Source organism: Hylobates moloch, unplaced genomic scaffold (genome assembly GCF_009828535.3).
Source record: "Hylobates moloch isolate HMO894 unplaced genomic scaffold, HMol_V3 SCAFFOLD_3, whole genome shotgun sequence".
NCBI lineage: Eukaryota > Metazoa > Chordata > Mammalia > Primates > Hylobatidae > Hylobates > Hylobates moloch.
In genome coordinates, this window is record NW_026652278.1 from 100906476 (window position 1) to 100925607 (window position 19132).

The 19132-nt window shown below is 37.7% G+C and overlaps 1 protein-coding gene and 1 pseudogene across 11 annotated transcripts in view; both read left to right on the forward strand.

Annotated features, from left to right (window-relative positions):
- The window catches only part of ARHGAP21 (Rho GTPase activating protein 21), a 130634-nt gene that overhangs the window by 44842 nt on the left and 66660 nt on the right, over positions 1-19132 (forward strand). For all 11 annotated transcript variants that reach the window (XR_004246371.2, XM_032145061.2, XM_032145080.2 and 8 more), the window contains 2 exons: positions 936-1115; positions 4330-4354. Coding sequence is in view for 10 of the 11 variants with exons in the window: in XM_032145061.2 (XP_032000952.1) it covers positions 936-1115; positions 4330-4354 (205 nt within the window). In the remaining variant the exon portion in view is untranslated. The remainder of the gene's footprint in view (positions 1-935; positions 1116-4329; positions 4355-19132) is intronic.
- LOC116462520 (coenzyme Q-binding protein COQ10 homolog B, mitochondrial-like) lies at positions 7251-10794 on the forward strand (annotated as a pseudogene).

Below are 19132 nucleotides of genomic sequence, written 5' to 3' on the forward strand. Positions count from 1 at the left end.
CTGACAACACTAAAGGCTCTCTTGAGGTTGGTAGTCATGAACTTAGAGTGAAATAGCTTAGTTTTTGTTTTCCTCTACCCATGTTTACCTGCATAAGTGCAGGCCCAGAGTAGGCAGTGTTGATTTATCCAGGGTTAGGTTTTGTCAGGCAACTTTGAGGAAATGGGAGAGGGTAAAGGAGTGAATTGAAGCTGGTGTAAGAGGAAAGTGAGAACATGGGGTGATGAGGGTCAGGGAAAGGGTGGTAGAGTCAGCTCCAGATTGAAGAATTGTAAGGGTTGGGGGATAAGAGGGAATGAACTAAATAGTGAACTAATAATAGGTGGTGGTTCTAGGTGGGATTCTTGATTTGGGCTTGTAAGGGGGTGTCAGTCATGACCAAGTGAAAGCTGAGAGTGGAGGAGAGGAGGTCAGAGAACAAGAAGGCCAGGGTATCAGAAGGGTTATCTATGTGGATATTGAATTCGTGCTCAGAATCTGAAGACCTTTTCTAGTATTTTCTAATGTCCTTTGTTGCTGTTGGACTATCCGATAAGGTTTAGGTTTCTTTCTTGGTCAGAGTTTTATATCTCTTCTTTCATGCTTTCTGTTTCTTAATCCATAGTGCTCTTTAAAATTTCTTTGGTATTATCTTTCATTCCTTCTATTGCATTTCTAATTTTAGCAATTATATTTCTATTTTCTGAGAGTTCTTTCTTCTAATTATTTATGGCATTATTTTCTAGAAAAAAATTCTAGGTTTTGATAATTGCATGCTTTGTTATGATAATATATAATAAATTTTAGTTTTTGATAATTGCATGCTTTGTGTAATTTATGCATCAGAAAATAGTTCATATCGGCGCTCAGGTATTAACATTTTTACCTAGAATTTTTTTTAGGTGAGGAAGTATATTGTGTTATGTAGTTAACTTTTAAATATCTTTTCACTTTAGGTCTCAAAAAATAAAGATGGAAAAGAACAAAGTGAAACTGTATCACTGTCCGAAGATGAAACATTCTCCTGGCCAGGTCCCAAAACAGTTACGTTGAAAAGAACATCTCAAGGCTTTGGTTTTACATTAAGACATTTTATTGTTTATCCCCCAGAGTCTGCAATTCAATTTTCATATAAGGTAAGAGAAATAGTTAATAGCAACTTGAAAAAAAACCACAAGGCCATTCCTATCCCCTTCTAGTCTTCCTCTTACCCTTCCCTCTGGCCTTTTTTTCTGTCTTAAAAGAATCAAGCATTACATTTGAATTTTTATTATATTATTTTTCTCCTTTTAGGTATTTTCCCACCTTCAAGAACAAAACAAACTTTAGTCTTCTCTGAAAGATCATAGTGATTCTAAACTCCAAATCTATATTTTTTAAGGACTTCTAATTCCAGACTTCATTCTACTTTTCCTAATGTGTAACTGTTTATTATCTAGAAAGGTAGTGAGTTTTCTGGGCAGACTATGCAGAGGAAATGGTTCACTAAAATATTCTAGCAGTTATAGAAAATTAGTAGAATTAGAACAATACTTAACTTTCAGATATGTAATATGATGGCATGTTAGAATTTAAAAACACAGCTTCTCATCAGAATGAATTACATTGACAGGCTTCAGTGGACAGTAACACAGCCTGAAAAGGACAGCCTGAAAAGGACAGCCTGAGATAATTATAAGTGCAGTTGACACACTGAGTACTTGCTCTGTGTTCCTTACCATTCGTTATGAGCGTTATCTTACTTTATCCATGCCAGAATCCTGTGGAGCAGGTGGTATTATTAGCCCCATATAACAGATGTGGAAACTGATCTGGGTCATAAAACAGATAAGTAGTTGATCTGGGATTTGAATTTGACCAATATACATGCTTGATGCTGAACTATTACACAATAGTATAATGGAAATGATGATATTCAGAAGAGTTATGAGACCCTAGCCAGGCCACTTCTTTTGACCTCTCAATTTCCATTTTCATTTGTAGGAATTGAACTAGGGTATTAGAAAGGCTTTTCTAATTCTAAATATCTATGAATCCAAAACTGTCTTTTAAAAAGTAGTGTCCGTATTTGTATCTAGAGACCACAGTTTTAAATTATATTTTTGTTAAATATGTCTTTCTAGTAATGTCCTACAGGATATGCTTTTTTGAAGTACTGAATAGCTCTGTTTTTTCTTTTCTTTTTTTAAATTTTTTATATTTGGTTACTTTAACACTGAGATAACAGCAAACAACTGAATATCTTTTAAGGATTGTAAATAATTGCTACCTTTAGAATGAAATTTATCTGTTTGGGTTTTCTCAAATGTGTATAAAACAACTGGACTAGATCTCTTAAGAATCTAGCTGATATTAAAAAGTCTCAAATAGTGTTACTTATACATTAGGTCACATATGAGAGCACTTGATAATTACATTAGGATTGTGTATTTTTTGTCTTTTTGTTTTTTGTTTTGAATGAGAGCTTTAGGTCATGATGGACATATAGGTAGTACAATTTTTATAAGATAATTTTACCAAACTTATATAAACATGTATTATTATTATTGGAAAATATTTCTAGAAATTTTAGTAGCACAGTACAATAAACCCTCACTTAACATTGTCAGTAGATTTTTGGAAACTGCAACTTTATGTGAAACGTATTTAAGTGATAACTGATTTTATGTTGGCTAGAGTTTACTTGGCATATTTCTGGTCCAAAAAAAAAAATCACCAAACTTGTAAATAAAGACCAAAACACTTCCAGTATTAAACATTGAAGTAAATGTGAGGTGTTCATACACTTAAGAAAGCGTTATAAAAAGTCCAGAGTTGAGGGTGGCTGGAGCCTATCCCGGCAGCTCATGCAGCTCAGGGCATGAGGTGGGACCTAACCCTGGACAGGATGCTGTCCATCCCATTGCAGAGCACACACACAGCCGCACTCATTCAGACCGGGACAACGTGGGCACACCTGTGAATTGAACAGGCACAGTTCTGGCATGTGGGAGGGAACCGTAGGACCTGGGGAGAACTCACACAGACGTGGGGAGAATGTGCAAACTTCACACAGACGGGGACCCAGTAGAGTGTTAATTTTTCTCGTGAACGTGACACCAAAACAACTTTGAATGAAATGATGCTATTCCAGGACATGCTTACGCTTGTTAACAGCATGGTCATTGGCATCAAAAGAGCCTGGTTTTGAGTTCCATTTCTGCCTCCTGTTAGATCTGTGACCTTGGATAAGTCAACTAACAGACAATAGTAGTACCTTCTTCACAGGCTGTGTGATGATTAAATGATACAGTACTTGTAACACACAACATAGAAATTGACACTGTAATTGCTCAATAAATTTTAATTATTAATGCTATTATTTAATACAGATGTTCTTGCAAATAGGGCTCTGTCTCGTAAATTTTACATGGAAAATATATATTGAATCTTTTCCATTTTAATTACGAAATTTTATAAATTCATTTCAAACGAATTAAAAATTTTAATATTATATAGCTTTTAGAAAATGTGTAATTAATATAACAGTGTCCTTATTTTGTCACGTAGCTGGCAACCTCAGTCTCAGACCAGATCTTATAATCAGAAGAAGAAAAAAAAACATTGGGCAGCCAAAATAAAGGTCAAAAAATTATGTAATAAATTATCAGCCCTTCACCCAACGTCTGTTTTTCTAAGGTACATGGTAGCTCCAGGATGGTAGAGGCTCAGCAAATATTTGAAAACATGTATTTTTAGACTAGTTTTTAAAGGTTTTTTTTCTAATTTTCCAGCTAGAGGTAGATAACATGGCAGCAAGACAGCTTGGTAACAATGAAAGAGACCAAGTAGATAAACTTCAAAATTGAATACAAGAACTTAAATATGTAGCAATTTGGGGCCAATCCATTTATATAGACAGCTCTGGGTCTTGTAATATCCCTTAAAGGCACATTTAAGTATAGTACAGTAAGTGATGACCTGGCCTTTCCATCTGTCCAACTGCCTACTTGACAACTTCACTTGGATATCTCCATTAGAAATCTCGCACTCAGATGCCAAAAACTGAACTCCTGATGTCTTACCTCTAAATTGGCTTCACCCACATTCTGCTTATCTCTATTTGTGAAAACTCTATCTTTCCAGTAAAAGGTACTTTCTATACTGTTATTGAAGATGGGCTGTACGTTTGCTTTTGAGCTTGCCAGTGGCTATAGAAAAGAAGAGAATATGATCATTAAGAATATTGTTAGTGAGATTGTAATTGGCACAATTTGGGGAGGTCAATTTGAATTAAATTGAGCCTTGCTGTGATTAACAAGAGTTTATAAATGTATACTCATATATGTATATATATATTTTCATTTGTAGGATGAAGAAAATGGAAACAGAGGAGGTATGCGATAAACATTTTAATTTGTCTCTGAATGTTTTTCTACCTATTTCTTTCTGTTCTTTAAGTGATACTAAATGAGATGATATAATTTTTGGTGTTCAAATATATAATACTTCTTAGGTGTGAGAGTCCTAGAATTAAATGTTTTTTACTGTGGACTTCAAAGTTTTATGAATTCCATTGTCTCATCTTAATTTGAACATGTAATGATTTTGTTGTTCATTGTATGTGTTTTTGTGGAGGAATATATCATTATAATTCCAAAGAGAGCCCTTAAGATTTTTATTTCAATTAATAATCTTTATAAATGAGGTGATTATTTTAGGTAAGGAATGCTATGTGTTTTATCAATTAGGTTTATTGAGTCAAATATTGAAAAGAAGAGGGTTTGGGTTATTCTTGTAGTTAATGTTACGGTTGATTTAAACATTAATGAACGTAAAAGGACAATCAGGCTGGAGATAAAATTATTTCTTAATAACTGATTTTAAATCAACTTGAATGAGTTAAAATTCACACTCAACAAAATGCACCCATTAAAAACTTTTATTTCTAGATAATTTTAGACAACAAAGTTGCAAAAATAGTACAGAGAATTTTCATGTATCCTTTATTTTACTTTCACTAGTGTTAAAAACTTACAATACCATGGTGGGGGCAGGCGCAGTGGCTCACGCCTATGATCCCAGCACTTTGAGAGGCTGAGGCGGGTGGATCACAAGGGCAGGAGATCGAGACCATCCTGGCTAACACAGTGAAAATCCTGTCTCTACTAAAAATACAAAATATTAGCCGGGTGTGGTGGCGGGTGCCTGTAATCCCAGCTACTTGGGAGGCTGAGGCAGGAGAATGGCGTGAACCCCGGAGGCAGAGCTTGCAGTGAGCCAAGATCGCTCCACTGCACTCCAGCCTGGGCAACAGAACGAGACTCCGTCTCAAAAAACAAAACAAAACTTACAATACCATGGTACAATCAACAATACTAAGCAGCTAGCATTGGTACAATACTACTATGTAAACTACAGACTTTATTTGGATGTCGCCAGTTTTTCCGCTAGTATCCTTGCTCTCTTCCAGAATCCCATGTTGTATTCACTTGTTGTGTCCCTTTAGTCTTTCCTTGTATTTTATTACTAGTACTGATCAGTTATTTTTTAGAATGTCCTTCATTTTCAGTTTATCTGATGTTTTCTCCTTAGTTCAAGGTCATACATGTTTAGCAAGAATACCACATTTGCATCTATTTTAAGTGTATAGTTTGGTAAGTTTTGATGAATGTATAACCTGTGAAATCAGTATCCCAATTAAGATGTGATATCAGAACAACCGTTCCATCATTCCATAAAGTTCCCTTGTGCTCCTTTTTTATTCTGCTGTCTTTAGACAATCACTGATCTGATTTTTATCACTATATAGGTTAATTTTTGCCTCTTCTAGATTTTTTTTGTAAATGAAATAATACATCATGTACTCTTTTGTCAGGCATATTTTTGACCTTCACTGTATTATATGTATGGGTACTGATAGTACTACTGTTTTTTCGTTTATATGAATATACCACAAATTGTTTAACCACTCAACCTGTTGATGGAGCTTTGTAATAACCATTTGAGGTCTTGAAAAGGTTATGGGTTAAAATGAGAAGGAAATGGCCTTTTTTCGTTTTTTTTTTTTTGCACTATCAAAAGTAATCTGAGGGTGTAAGGCCAGGCAGGACTCTTCATAGTTGTCACTGGTACAAGATGAGCCACTCCTGCATTACCATCTGTCATGCACCAGGGTTAGGATGAATTCCAAATGCTACTTGGCATGGGTTAGAAATAAGCCTTAGTGGGGAAAGGGAAAACTCACAAAGCTGGCATCAGCAAGAGAAAAGAGGATGTAGGTACTCCATCTTCCCATCATCCTAAAGGCTGATGTGCTGATACCTGGACAACCTACTGGACACACAGCATCTAGAATTCATGCCTCTTATCGGGGGGCGGGAATATATTTCTAATAAATATAGAAAGACATTGTTATAAAACTTCATGCAGATCATTATGTGTCTGACGTAGTTTGCTGAAGTGAATGGATTTAGTTTTGTGCTTTGGCTAGGGAGAATAAACTTGAATATTTATAAGGGAAAACTAGGAGATCTATTATAGATTCAGCAGAAGGAGATTTGAAGAGGAATAATAGAGTGAGCCTGAAGGGTATAATCTGCTGGAGAAGATAACAGTTTGCCTATTTTAATTATTAATTTATGCTTAATTTCACTCCAAAAAGGGTTTATGGCCACATGAAGAAAGACCTTATTTATACCAAGATAAAATATAAGGTCAATTATGGTAAAAAATAAATTAAGTTGACATTCAGAAGATTTAGTACACATAAATTCATGCTTTAGAATCTATACTGTTATTATTATTACTATTATTTTTTGAGACAGTCTCACTCTGTTGACAGGCTGGAGTACAGTGGCATGATCTTGGCTCAATGCAACCTCCTCCTCCTGGGTTCAAGCGATTCTCCTGCCTCACCCCCCCGAGTAGTTGGGACTAAAAGTGCATGCCACCACGCCCAGCTAATTTTTGTATTTTTAGTAGAAACGGGGTTTCACCATGTTGGCCATGATGTTCTCTATCTCTTGACCTCATGATCCACCCGCCTTGGCCTCCCAAAGTGCTGGGATTACAGGCGTGAGCCACTGCACCTGGCCGGTCCTATACCGTTATGGAAGATGGGCTGTAAGTTTGCTTTTGAGCTTGCCAGTGGCCATAGAAACGATGAGAATATGGTCATTTAAGGATACACATTAAGAAAACAACATTTTGCACTGAGGTCTGAGACAGGTTTCTCCCTTAGAAAACAAGGAGTGATACAGTAGATGATATTTTCAACACCACTTCTTCCTATGGCTGTTTTTAAAGTGGTTCCTCAATGTAAGCTGACTGCAAACCCCAAGGTCTCATTCAGCTTAAAGCGCTTCTCATCTGGGGATGATATTGCTCCCTGGAGGTATATGGTAATGTACCCTCTTTATACACATCTTTATCACAATTGGGAGAGGGGGAGTGTATATTGGCATCTGGTGGATAGAGGCCAGAGGTGCTGTTGAAACAGTGCACAGGGCAGCCCCCCCACAACAAAGAATTATCTGGGTTGGGCACATTGGCTCACGCCTGTAACCCCAGCACTTTGGAAGGCTGAGGCAGGTGGATCACTGGAGGTCAGGAGTTTGAGACCAGCCTGGCCAGCATGTTGAAACCTCTTCTCTACTAAAAATAAAAAAATTAGCCAGGGGTGGGGGTGCACGCTTCTAATCCCAGCTACTCAGGAGGCTGAAACAGGAGAATCGCTTGAACCTGGGAGGCGGAGGTTGCAGTGAGCCAAGATCGCACCACTGCACTCCAACATGGATGACAGAGCAAGACTCTGTCTCAAAATAATAATAATAGTTATTACCATTACCTGGTCCCGAATATTAATAGTGCAAGGACAAGAAACCCTGGTTTAAAGTGATGGGCACCAAAGCATTGTGGTCCAAGTGTATAGGTCCCCGTGAGTCTGGCTTGATCCAGTGACAACATTCAAACCGTTTAGAAGAATGGATATTCAAGGCTGCATATCCGGTGATCTTTTTTTATTATTATCCCTTACAACTGAACTTGAGATCTGAATTGAGTTACTGCTATAGTTTGAGGTTAAATTATCTGGTTGCTCTACTGGCATTGTGTGATGTTGATTAAGGGGTAATCCTAAGTAAGAAAAGTTACATTGTAAGAAAATATAGAGTCAGTATAATAACTAGAAGATAAGATGGCTAAAAGAAAAAGTCCATAAAGAATGTAAATACAGTCATCCCTTGATATACCCAGGGGATTGCTTCCAGTACCGCCCACACATATGCTAATCTGCACACACTCATGTCCTGTAATAGACCCTGTGGAACCCATGTATTGGAGACAGAGCTTTCGCATCCTTGTGTTACTATGAATACCATATTTTTACTGAAAAAAGAAAAATCCACAGATCCTCAGAGCTCAAACCCGTTGTTCAAGGGACAACTGTAATTGAAATATAGTAAAAGTTTACCATCAGAGGTCTAACAGATTGAGGGAGAAAATAATTATAAGTGAGGTTAACACAAAGGTAAATCAATAAGTTAGTTAAAAGACTAATAAGATAACTTTAAAAATCACAAAACTAAGGCTTTAAAATGAGAGAAATAGAAATTCAAGTACCTTACCTCTTCTGAATCAAAGTTCAACAAAGTTGGATATTTATTAAGTCCAGAAGATCTGTAGTTTTCTTCCTAAGCAAAGAAGAATATGGAAAGGTATGACAGTATTTGGAGAAAGTGATTTATAATATAATTGTAATATGTTTGGAAGAACTGCTTGATTTTGGGGAGTGGGTTGGGAGAGTGGTGGAAATTAGCACATGACTGATAATCTATTTCAGGCATCATAATACATATTTTTATCGTCTTTAATCCTCACTCTAACTCTAAGGGATGAGATAATATTCCTATTTTGTAGATGAGGGAACTGAGGCTGAGAAATAGCTTGCCCACAGTCATACTGCTAGTAAGTGATAGTAACTGGATTTCCACATCAGTTGTATCTAACTCTTAGGTCCATCTTATAATTCTGCCCTCTTACTTCTGTTAACATCTTTTTAAGTCCCTTCCTCATTTCTTTAATTTTATTTTAAAAATAATGTCTTAAAAAGGGTATGACTTATGTAGTGTTAAGAATTAGAAGATAAATATAGGGTGTGTTTAGTATGTTATGAAATTAATTCTGTGAATCCTGCATGGAGAAAGGTCAAGGAGATCCCAAGTTTAGAGGCTGTGAATACTTTGCAGGGGCAACCATCACTTGTTACTCAGTTTCAGTACTTGGCTAGCAGTGGACCTGCAAAGCTTAATGAGGTTATGGAGTCCTAGTGCTCCACCAACCTGATTGCACCTTTGTTTTCCAAGTGTGAGTTTGCTCTTGGCATCCCAATTGATAGTTGGGGTCACAGGCAATTTCACAAAGGCCTGTTTAGCCCTAAGTATAATAGTCATGATACCATTGCAAATAACCTGATCAACAATTACACCATATTGTATGTGAGAAAAATTTCTTCTAACTTCTAGACAGTTGTTTACAAGTCAGTTTTTAGAATGCAACCTATTCAGAAACAAACTATGTATAATTTAGTATTTTAATTCAACAGAAGGTTATGATTTTTATCTTACTGTCTCATTTCCTTTGAAAACTTATTTTCAAGCATGTTGAGATCCTGAAATCCTTGTTAAGTAGAATTTTGTGTTAGTTTAGTGGAATCGGAGCCTCCAGTGTAATGATCACAGTCAAAGCCTAGAATCACTGGTGAGAAAATAATTGCCAGGATTTTATTCAAACTCCTAAGAGATGCTGTTAAAATGCCAAAATTCTGTTAAACAGTTGAACGATTTTGTTTTGGTCTTCTTTCCTTTTGGCAGTTTAGTGAAATCTCTGTTGCCACTTAATTTTCTTGTTTCTTTCTTATCAACCAAGAAATACCGAGCCATTTAATTTTCTGATTATTTTACTTACCCAGTGTTTGCATTTTGCTTTGTTTCTCATATCCTTTATGTGTGCACTCTTTTATATTTTAAAAGTATTTTTTTCTTCTTGTTGGTTAGTTTTCTGTACTATGATGCAGATTTTTTGTAAGAAAAAGGTTAAGTAAAAGAATATTTTTGGTGGTAATAGTTGCTTGTGGATAATTAATACCTTGCTGACATCCTGTATTCCCTTAAATCTCTGGAGAATATAAATAATAATTTATAAGATAAATATATAACAATATAGTATAACATTATGTTCTAATGTAATATGATTATAATATAAATAACATTTTAAAGAATTTATGAATAGAAATAATCAAAATAAGAATAGTGGGGTGGTGGCAGCCAGCTTCAGTGAGTCTTTCGGCAGCTTGGACTGGTCAGATGGCCTTGAGAAGAAGGGTGGTCTCGGGATGCCATCCAAAGTTGATGACAGTGGTTGGAGCCCTGGCTCAGCATAGGGGCCTGAGCAGAACATCCGATATTTAGCTTCCTGTGGTATACTGATGAGCAGAGCTCTTCCGCTACATATGTCAATTTCGATTAAGGAGATATGTTCAATAACTTTCTTCACAATCGCTGCACTATTAATAAACAAAAGGAAATAGAGAGGAGGATTTTAGGCTATTTAATGCAGGAAATATATGATGTTGTATTGGGAATGGAGGATTATAAGCATTTCATTCTTTGATGCAAAAAATCAGATATAATATCAGAGAGATCTGGATGTTACAAAACACAATTAGAAATTGACTTTCCACCAGCGTTGGAGTGATATTCATTAGTAACCTTGGCGAAACCTCATTTGGTAAAGGTATCCTGTACTGATGGGAGACTTTTCAAGCATGGTCCATGATCTAAGGCTTTGGGTGGGGTATCAGAAGCGTGTTTAGAATTGCTTTCAAAATGTAGCAGTGTTACATGGATCTCTTTTCTGAAGTCTTTGGGAAGGAGCATTCACTGAACCCTTCAGCATCTTTTTATTTTTTATTTTTATTTTTTTTAAGAGAGAGAGGGTGTTAATCTGTTCCCAGGCTGGACTGTAGTGGCATGATGATAGCTCACTGCAGCCTCAAATTCATGAGCTCAAGCGATCCTCCTGCCTCAGCTTCCTAAGTAGCTGGGACTACAGTTGTGCCCCACTGCCTCCCAGAGTCATTTTTAACTATACTGACCATTTAAACTATTTGAGTTTCTCTGATAATTAGGGAAACATACTAATTAGGTATGTTTTTTATGAACTTTTAATGCTGGTTATTAGTACAATCACAGGTGTCTTAAATATTCTTGAGGATATTTTAGGAAGTAGGAAGAATGATGATGATGAAGATGATAATAATGATGATGGTAGTGGTGGTGGCGGCAGTTAATTTAACAGTGTACAGCCTGCATTCCAAGACTTTGCATGGATTAACTCATTTAACCCTCTCAACAGCTTACTAAGGTGGATATTACCACTGCCATATTTCAGATGATGAAACTAAGGTGCAGAGTGTTTAAGTTACTAGCAGGTGGCAGAACTGTACTACAACTCAGGAAATCTCTAAGTTTCTACCACAGCCTCTCAATAAAGTTCTTTACTCTTGGCTGGGTATAGTGGCCCATGACTGTAATCCCAGCACTTTGGGAGGCCAAGGCAGGAGAATAGCTTGAGGCCAGGAGGTTGAGAACAGCCTGGGTAACATAGCAAGATCTCTTGTATCTACAAAACAAAAAAAGAAAGTTCTTTACTCTCACATAATTCGTTCTTGAAAATATGTAAGAAAGAGGATTCTGGGCCGGGTGTGGTGGCTTATGCCTGTAATTCCAGCACTTTGGGAGGCCGAGGTGGGCAGATCACCTGAGGTTGGGAGTTCGAGACCAGCCTGACCAACATGGAGAAACCCCATCTCTACTAAAAATCCAAAATTAGCCGGGTGTGGTGGCACATGCCTGTAATCTCAGCTACTCGGGAGGCTGAGGCAGGAGAATCGCTTGAACGCGGGAGGCGGAGATTTCAGTGAGCCGAGATCCGCCATCACACTCCATCTTGGGCAACAAGAGTGAATTTCCATCTCAAAAAAAAAGAGGATTCTGTTCCCTTGAAAGGTAGATAATAATAAAAGATCCATTTGTATATCTTCTTTGGACAATAGTGCTGCTGTGAACATGCATGCACAAGTGTTTGTCTGAATTCTTGTTTTCAATTTTTGGGGGTTATACCTAGGAGTAGAATTGCTGGGTTACATGGTATACCTATGTTTCATATTTTGAGGAACTGCCAAATTGTTTTCCACAGTGGCTACACTATTTCTATGTCTCCACCAGCAATGAATGAGGGTTCTAATTTCTGTACATCCTCTCCAACATGTGTTGTTTTCCATTTTTGTATTATAGCCAACCCAGTGGGTGTGAAGTGGTATCTCATTGTGGTTTTCACTTGTATTTCCTTAATGCCTAATGACTTTGAGCATCTTTTTGTGTGCTTGTCGCCATTTGTATATGTTGTGTGGAGAAATGTCTGTTCAAATCCATTGCCTGTTTTTAAATTGGGTTGTTTTTTTGTTGTTGAGCTATAAGTATTTTTTTTTTTAATACTTTAAGTTCTAGGGTACATGTGCACAACGTGCAGGTTTGTTACATATGTATACATGTGCCATGTTGGTGTGCTGCACTCGTTAACTTGTCATTTACGTTAGATATATCTCCTAATGCTATGCCTCCCCTCTCCCCCAACCCCACAACAGGCCCCTGTGTGTGAAGTTTCCCACACTGTGTACAGGTGTTCTCATTGTTCATTTCCCACCTATGAGTGAGAACATGTGGTGTTTGGTTTTCTGTCCTTGCGATAGTTTGCTCAGAATGATGGTTTCTAGCTTCATCGATGTCCCTACAAAGGACATGAACTCATCCTTTGTTATGGCTGCATACTATTCCATGGTGTATATATGCCACATTTTCTTAATCCAGTCTGTCACTGATGGACATTTGGGTTGGTTCCAAGTCTTTGCTATTGTGAATAGTGCCGCAATAAACATACGTGTGTGTGCATGTGTCTTTATAGCAGCATGATTTATAATCCTTTGAGTATATGCCCAGTAATGGCATGGCTGGGTCAAATGGTATTTCTAGTTCTAGATCCTTGAGGAATCACCACACTGTCTTCCACAATGATTGAACTAGTTTACAATCCCACCAACAGTATAAAAGCTTTCCTATTTCTCCACATCCTCTCCAGCACCTGTTTCCTGATTTTTTAATGATCACCATTCTAACTGGTGTGAGATGGTATCTCATTGTGGTTTTGATTTGCATTTCTTTGATGGTCAGTGATGATGAGCATTTTTTCATGTGTCTGTTGGCTGCATAAATGTCTTCTTTTGAGAAGTGTCTGTTCATATCCTTTGCCCACTTTTTGATGGGGTTGTTTGATTTTTTCTTGTAAACTTATTTAAGTTCTTTGTAGATTCTGAATATTAGCCCTTTGTCAGATGGGTAGATTGTAAAAATTTCCTCCCATTCTGTAGGTTGCCTGTTCACTCTGATGGTAGTTTCTTTTGCTGTGCAGAAGCTCTTTAGTTTAATTAGATCCCATTGTCAATTTTGGCTTTTGTTGCCGTTGCTTTTGGTGTTTTAGACATGAAGTCCTTGCCCATGCCTATGTCCTGAATGGTATTGCCTAGGTTTTCTTCTAGGGTTTTTATGGTTTTAGGTCTAACATTTAAGTCTTTAATCCATCTTGAATTAATTTTTGTATAAGGTGTAAGGAAGGGATCCAGTTTCAGCTTTCTACATATGGCTAGCCAGTTTTCCCAGCACCATTTATTAAATAGGGAATCGTTTCCCCATTTCTTATTTTTGTCAGGTTTGTCAAAAATCAGATGGTTGTAGATGTGTGGTATTATTTCTGAGGGCTCTGTTCTGTTCCATTGGTCTGTATCTCTGTTTTGGTACCAGTACCATGCTGTTTTGGTTACTGTAGCCTTGTAGTGTGGTTTGAAGTCAGGTAGCTTGATGCCTCCAGCTTTGTTCTTTTGGCTTAGGATTGTCTTGGCAATGCGGGCTCTTTTTTGGTTCCATATGAACTTTAAAGTAGTTTTTTCCAATTCTGTGAAGAAAGTCGTTAGTTTGATGGGGATGGCATTGAATCTATAAATTACCTTGGGCGGTATGGCCATTTTCACGATATTGATTCTTCCTATCCATGAGCATGGAATGTTCTTCCATTTGTTTGTGTCCTCTGTTTATTTTGTTGAGCAGTGGTTTGTAGTTCTCCTTGAGGAGGTCCTTCACGTCCCTTGTAAGTTGGATTCCTAGATATTTTATTCTCTTTGAAGCAATTGTGAATGGGAGTTCACTCGTGATTTGGCTCTCTGTTTGTCTGTTATTGGTGTATAAGAATGGTTGTGATTTTTGCACATTGATTTTGTATCCTGAGACTTCGCTGAAGTTGCTTATCAGCATAAGGATATTTTGGGCTGAGACGATAGGGTTTTCTAAATATACAATCATGTCATCTGCAAACAGGGACAATTTGACTTCCTCTTTTCCTAATTGAATACGCTTTATTTCTCTCTCTTGCCCGATTGCCCTGGCCAGAACTTGCAACATTATGTTGACTAGGAGTGGTGAGAGAGGGCATCCCTGTTGTGTGCCACTTTTCAAAGAGAATGCTTCCTTGCCCATTCAGTATGATATTGGCGATGGGTTTGTCATAAATAGCTCTTATTATTTTGAGATATGTTCCATCAATACCTAATTTATTGAGAGTTTTTAGCATGAAGGGCTGTTGAATCTTGTCAAAGGCCTTTTCTGCATCTATTGAGATAATGATGTGGTTTTTGTCTTTGGTTCTGTTTATATATTCTGGTTACCAAGTCCTTATCAGATATATGATTTGCATGTATTTTCCTCCATTATGTAGGTCGTCTTTTCACCTTTTTTTCACTTTCTTAGTAATGTCCTTTGCTGCACAAAAGTTTTTAATTTTGATAAAATATAATTTATCTACTTTTTGTTATTTTGCTCATGCTCTTGTTGTTAAAAACATTTTGATGAGTGGAAGAAACCAAGCACAAAATAGTACTATCTGATTCCATTTATATAAAATCCTAGGAAAGACTAATCTAAACAGGTCTGTGAGTTGGCATGGTGGTTTGCACCTGTAGACCTGGTTACTGGGAAGGCTGAGGACAGAAAGATTGCTTGAACCCAGGAATTCAAGGCCATCTTGGGCAGCATAGCGAATAGCAAGACCTTGTCTCTTTTTTTATTATTATTATTATTATTTTTTGAGACAGAGTCTCACCCTGTCGCCCAGGCTGGAGTACAGTGGTACGATCTTAGCTCACTGCAAGCTCCGCCTCCTGGGTTCACACCATTCTCTTGCCTCAGCCTCCCAAGTAGCTGGGACTACAGGCGCCCACCACCACGCCCAGCTAATTTTTTTGTATTTTTAGTAGAGACAGGGTTTCACCGTGTTAGCCAGGATGGTCTCGATCTCCTGACCTAGTGATCCACCTGCCTTGGCCTCCCAAAGTGCTGGGATTACAGGCATGAGCCACTGTGCCCCGCCAAGACCTTGTCTCTTAAACAAAACAAAACAAAATCCTCTTCTAAACAGGTCTGTGGTTGCCTGAATTGACTGGGAAAGGGTACCAGGGAACTTGTTAGCATAATAGAAATGTTCCATATCATGGTTATGGTAGTGGTTACATGGGTGCGTGCAGTTGTCTAAACTTATTGAACCCTGCACTTAAAATGGGTAGTTTTTATCTTATGTATGTTATGCCTCAATAAAGCTGATGTTTTTAAAAAGAATATGTACAACTTATCCAATCTACTGTTAATTGACATTGAATTGTTTTCAGTGTTTAGCTACTTCAAACAATGCAGCTATGAATATTCTCGCATGTGTACTTTTGTACACATATATACTCATTTCTAGAGGGTATGTATATCTAGGCATTGCTGGATCATGGGCATGCATATGATTACATTTAGTAGATGCTGCTAAACAGTTTTCTGAGGGGACCGTACCCATTTACACAACTCAGCAACAGTGTATGAGAGTTCTGCTTGCTCTGTATCCTCACTGACACTTGCTGTTGTCAGTCTTTGTAATTTTAATCATTCTAGTGGATGTACAGTGGTGTGGACTATGGCTTTAATTTGGATTTCCTGAAGACTAATGAGGTTGATTACCTTTTATTTGGATTTTACCTGTCAGTTCTTTTTTCATTATTAACTTGTAGGCATTCTTTAAATATTGTGGATGAGGACTTTGTTAGTGATATACGATTAGCAGGTAATTCAACCTGTGACTTGCCTTTCAGTTTCTTATTAGTAATTTTTATAAGGGGAAGTTTCTAATTTTAATGTTATCTGAATTATCAGTCTTTCCATTTGTGGTTAATAGTTTATGAGTTCTAGTTAAGAATTTTTTTCTACTCCATGGTCATGCAGATATCCTCCCGTGTTATCTTCAAGATGCGTTATTCAAATTAAGCCTAAAATCCACCTGAAATTGATTATTTTTGTATATGATATGAGGTCAAGATGAATTTTTTTCCTATATAGATATTTATTTGGCCCCACACTATTTTGTGAAAAGTCCATACTTTCTCTAGAGCTCTGTAATACCACTTTGATCATAAATTGTATGTGTGTAGGTCTGTTTCTAGACTTGCTTCTATTCCAGGGATTGACCCATGGCTCATTTTTGTACAGCCTCCAAGCTAAGAATAGATCTGTATTTTTATAGGGTTGTTAAAAAAAGAAGAATATGCGACGGAGATTGTATGTGTCCCAGAAAGCCTAAAATATTTACTGTCTGGCTCTTTACAGAAAAAGTTTGCCAACCTTTGTTCTATTCCATTGATCACTTTCTTTGCACCAAAACAACACTATCTTAATTAATGTGGCTTTATAATAAGTGCTGCTATTGGGTAGAATAAGTCCTCTTAGAATCGAATTTTCAGTTTCTATACCCACAAGAAAAAATTCTGTTGGAATTTTTGTTGGTTTTATATTGTTTATAATACTGGAATATTTGAAATATGGAATCTTTTGATCTATGAATGTGGTGTATCTCTCTCATGAATGAGTGTTAAAATGGTCTGCATCTTTTGGGATAATCCTTTGATTTTTCTTCCTTAATCACTTAATGTAGTAGATCATGTTGATAAAGTTTTCAAATGTGAAACCAGCCCTGCATTACTGGACTAAACCAAACTTGTTCACAATGTATGATGCTTTTTTATATATCACCAGATTTGGTTTTCTGTTTTATTTAGAATTTTTGCATCTCTGCTCAAGGATTGCCCTCACCTAAAGGCGGGCCTTGATCTGATAATTGGTGTTGAGTAGCAGACATCAAGATGGAAGCAGATACTAAACCAGGATGAGATATGCAGAAGGCTTATTGAGGGCAATGCTTGTAAAGGATAAAGAAGAAAGCAAGAGAGGACAGGGGAAAACCTGAGACCATGAGACAGGCCTGACCCCTGTGAAGGAAGAGAGGAAAGGAAAGAATTGGTAGGAAGGGCCCCAGCCTGCAGCACAGATCTAAGAACTCCTCTGCTAGGCCAGTGAAGAGTCCCCAGGCAAATACTTGTCTTTTAGAAGAATCCTGCTTTGGGCAGGAATGGGGAAATGTGGCCTCTGCATGAACATGGTGATGGATCCAAAGGGCGGCAGCTGGGGCTGTCAGTCACAGTCTTCCCCGCGGCAGGTTCTTCAGAAGGAGGTGTGTGGAGGAACAGCCCACCTCCATGCTTGACATGGTTGGCCTTTTTCTTTTCACCCCTGCTCACAGGTTGTATTCTTTTGGTAGACCCCAAGCGAAAACATGGTGTTTTCTAGAGCTCTTTTCCTTGGCTGGCCCTGAAGTTCCTTTTTTTTTTTTTTTTGGTCTCCTCAGCCTTTTGAGATTGATGGAAGCTCTGTGCAGCTGGTCAGTCTCTCAGCCATTACTTTGGAAACAGGAAACGCCTCAAGGTGAACAGTTGTGCAAAGCACTGGACTCACCTCTCTGGATTTCCATCTATTTGGAAACTTGTCCCATTAAGCCATCTCTGCCTTGGTAGCTTTCTGGTGCCTTCACACAAATGTGGTTATACATCGTCTAGCTTTTCTGGCTGTTATTCATGGGTGGAAGAGTTGATTCTGTAACCAGCTAGTTCACCGTAGGTAGATTTAGAAATTTTCACCTACGTATTTAACGTAATTAATTATGTATTTATTGTTTAATCTTTTATTTTGAACTTTCTCTTGGTTTATTCTTATATTTTTCTCTTTTCTGAGATTAAAAAATAATTTCTCTTTTATACTTTCTGCTTGAAAGGTTAAATAACATTATTACCCTTCTTTTAGTGGTTATCCTAGAAACAATATGCAAGCTCATCAAAGTCTAATGCTACTTAAAATTCTGTTCTACTCTTATAAAATATAAGGACCTTAGAACATTTTAACTCCATTATCTCCTTCCTATCTACATGTTGCTTTTTTTTAAAGAGATGGGGTCTCACTGTATTACCCACGCTGATCTTGAACTCCTGGCCTCAGGCAGTGCCCCCTCAGGCACTACTCAGAGCCTCAGCCTCCTGAGTAGTTGGGATTATAGGCACCTACCCCTATGCCTGGCTAATTTTTGTATTTTTAGTAGAGACAGGGTTTCACCATGTTGGCCACGCTGTCGAACTCCTGACCTCAAGGTGATCCACCCACCTCGGCCTCCCAAAGTGCTGGGATTACAGGCATGAGCCACTGCACCTGGCTGAACAATGATATGTACTTTTAAAAAGAAGATGGAGACAACTTGAAACTTTGCTTGAAAGAGAATTGCTTAGGGAAAAAGTGATAGCTGCTTTCAGATGTTTGAAGGGATATTTTGTATAAGATGAAGTAGATTGATTTTTCACAATTTTTGAAAGCTATAGACCTTTTCCCTAATTCTGTACTGGAAAATTCTACTCATATTTTGGAGACAGTCTGAGTGATTGTTCATGCTATGTGGTAAACAAGTAGGGAATTTTTTCCTCCTGACGTACCTGTTGGAGGGAGGTGGTGGCAGCAGCATGAACCTAATGAAGGCAAATAGAGAAATGAGAGGCAAAGACTGAGCATTAGAATATGCAGGCTGGGCACGGTGGCTCATGCCTGTAATCCTAGCACTTTGGGAGGCCGGGGTGGGTGGATCACCTGAGGTCAGGAGT